The sequence below is a fragment of the Antrostomus carolinensis genome, unplaced genomic scaffold, assembly GCF_000700745.2.
Source record: "Antrostomus carolinensis isolate BGI_N321 unplaced genomic scaffold, ASM70074v2 scaffold27848, whole genome shotgun sequence".
Lineage (NCBI taxonomy): Eukaryota > Metazoa > Chordata > Aves > Caprimulgiformes > Caprimulgidae > Antrostomus > Antrostomus carolinensis.
Genome location: NW_010335407.1, coordinates 3,393 through 5,556, shown reverse-complemented (window position 1 = coordinate 5,556; position 2,164 = coordinate 3,393). Strand labels below are relative to the sequence as shown.

The 2,164-nt window shown below is 62.2% G+C and overlaps 1 protein-coding gene across 1 annotated transcript in view; it reads left to right on the top strand.

The window, feature by feature from the left end:
• Positions 1 to 571: 571 nt before the first annotated feature.
• The window catches only part of B4GALT2 (beta-1,4-galactosyltransferase 2), a gene marked incomplete at its 3' end in the record, with an annotated part of 2,686 nt that continues 1,093 nt past the window's right edge, over positions 572 to 2,164 (top strand). The window contains exons 1-4 of the mRNA XM_010174543.1: positions 572 to 887; positions 1,261 to 1,496; positions 1,574 to 1,764; positions 2,007 to 2,129. Of these exons, the coding sequence (XP_010172845.1) occupies positions 572 to 887; positions 1,261 to 1,496; positions 1,574 to 1,764; positions 2,007 to 2,129 (866 nt within the window). The remainder of the gene's footprint in view (positions 888 to 1,260; positions 1,497 to 1,573; positions 1,765 to 2,006; positions 2,130 to 2,164) is intronic.

The following is a 2,164-nucleotide window of genomic DNA, read 5'->3' as shown; positions in this document are numbered from 1 at the left end:
CCCCGCTCCCGCGCCGCTGCTGGGGTGCAGCACTGCTGGGGGTTTGGGATGGCAAGCAGGGCAATGGGGTGCCTCGGAAAGGGGTGGCTGGTGGGGACAACCACAATGCCCTTGGGACACCCCAGGCTGGCCGGGTTTTGGAGAACATGGCCTTATCCAAGGGCCCAGCCTCCACACAGGCTCTCTGTGGCACCCTTGGAGGTGTCCCTGTCCCCTGCTGGGGGCGGGAATGGGGACAGAGAGTGGGTCTGGCCTGGTCTTGGCCTTGGAAAGCAGGGAGGAGACTTGCTGTATGGAGCTGGGGACCTCTCATGTCTTCATGGCTGTGCCTTCAGAGCAGGGGTGTGAGCACAGCTTCCCACAGGGCGCTCTCATGTGTACCGACCTGCGAGCCCATCACCTCCTCATCAGACCTGTGCTGTTCCTGCTGTCCTGGTGTCGTTCGAACTCGGGTTGGGGGCTCAGGCTGGTGCTGTCCTGACTGTGGGGTGTCTCGGCAGGATCAGGACCGCGGCTGGAGCCGCCCCCCTGCCCTGCTGAGCGCACATGTCCACCTGCCCGTGCCCAGAAGATGACCAGGCTGCTCTTGGGGGTGACCCTGGAAAGGATTTGCAAGGCCGTGCTGCTGCTCTGCCTGCTCCACTTCGTCATCATCATGATTCTCTACTTCGATGTCTACGCGCAGCACCTGGACTTCTTCAGCCGCTTCAACGCCAGGAACGCCTCGCGCGCCCACCCCTTCTCCAACTCCTCCCGCCCCAACGGCACCGTCCCCAGCTACGGGCCAGCCGGTGCTGAGGCCCTATCCCCCAGTGTCAAGCCCAGCACCAACCAGTCTGCCACTGAGAAGCCCTTGCAGCCCTGTCAGGAGATGCCTCCCGGCTTAGGTGAGACATGCGGGGTGAGCATGGTGGGCAGTTGGGCTCTGGCTCTGAGTGTGGGGTTGGAGTGGGCACATGTGGGTGGCATCCCTGTGCCCTGGACATGACTTTCTGGCAGTCTTGGGGGTGAAGCAGTGGAGAAACCCGAGCCTGGAAGTGGTACCAGGACAGCTGATTTCTTCAGGTTTTGTTAGCGGCTTGCCCAGTCTCTCTGCCCCTGTTTGGGAAAGGTTTTGGTTGTCCTCTGCTCTCGGTAGTGCTGATCCCCCTTGCAGGTCCCCTTCACTGTTTGTTTCACCAGCCTGGCCAGGAGCAGTGGGTGACCATGACCCAGACTGTGTCCTGTCCTGTGAGCATCACCCTGCCCTCCCTCTTGCAGTCGGGCGCCTGCTTATCGAGTTCAGCTCTCCCATGAGCATGGAGCGGGTGCAGCGGGAGAACCCTGACGTGCGCCAGGGTGGCAAGTACACTCCCCCGGACTGCTTGCCCCAGCAGAAGGTGGCCATCCTCATCCCCTTCCGGCACCGTGAACACCACCTCAAGTACTGGCTGCACTACCTGCACCCCATCCTGCGCCGTCAGAAGGTGGCTTATGGCATCTACATCATCAACCAGGTGAGGTGGGCAGGGGAGAGGGGTTGGCAGGGCCGGGGTGGGCAGGCAGGCAGGCATTGCTGAGCTCTGCCCTGCAGTTTGGCGAGGACACCTTCAACCGGGCCAAGCTGCTCAATGTGGGGTTCCTGGAGGCCCTCAAGGACGACGAGGAGTACGACTGCTTCATCTTCAGCGATGTGGACCTCATCCCCATGGATGACCGCAACCTCTATCGCTGCTACGAGCAGCCACGGCACTTTGCCGTTGGCATGGACAAGTTTGGGTTCAGGTGGGTGCTCTGCGGGGCTGGGGTGTTTCCCTGGCCAGGGCTGGGATGACACTGGGGCCACCAGCCCAGGGCGGGCATGGGGTCGCTGGTTTGAATTCCAGACGTGGGATGGGAGAGGACACAGAGCCCTGGGTGGGAGGGTGACACAGGGGAGGGCTGGTGCTTGTCCCTGGGGGTCCCTGTGGGGCTGGCCCCCCTCTCTGCCTGTCCCTGGGACTGACCTGTTTGCTGTCACCCTGCAGGCTGCCCTATGCCGGCTACTTTGGCGGTGTCTCTGGGCTGAGCAAGTCCCAGTTCCTGAAGATCAATGGCTTTCCCAATGAGTACTGGGGCTGGGGAGGAGAGGACGATGACATCTTTAACCGGTAGGTGCCAACCCTTCGCCAGTGCTGGTTGGTTG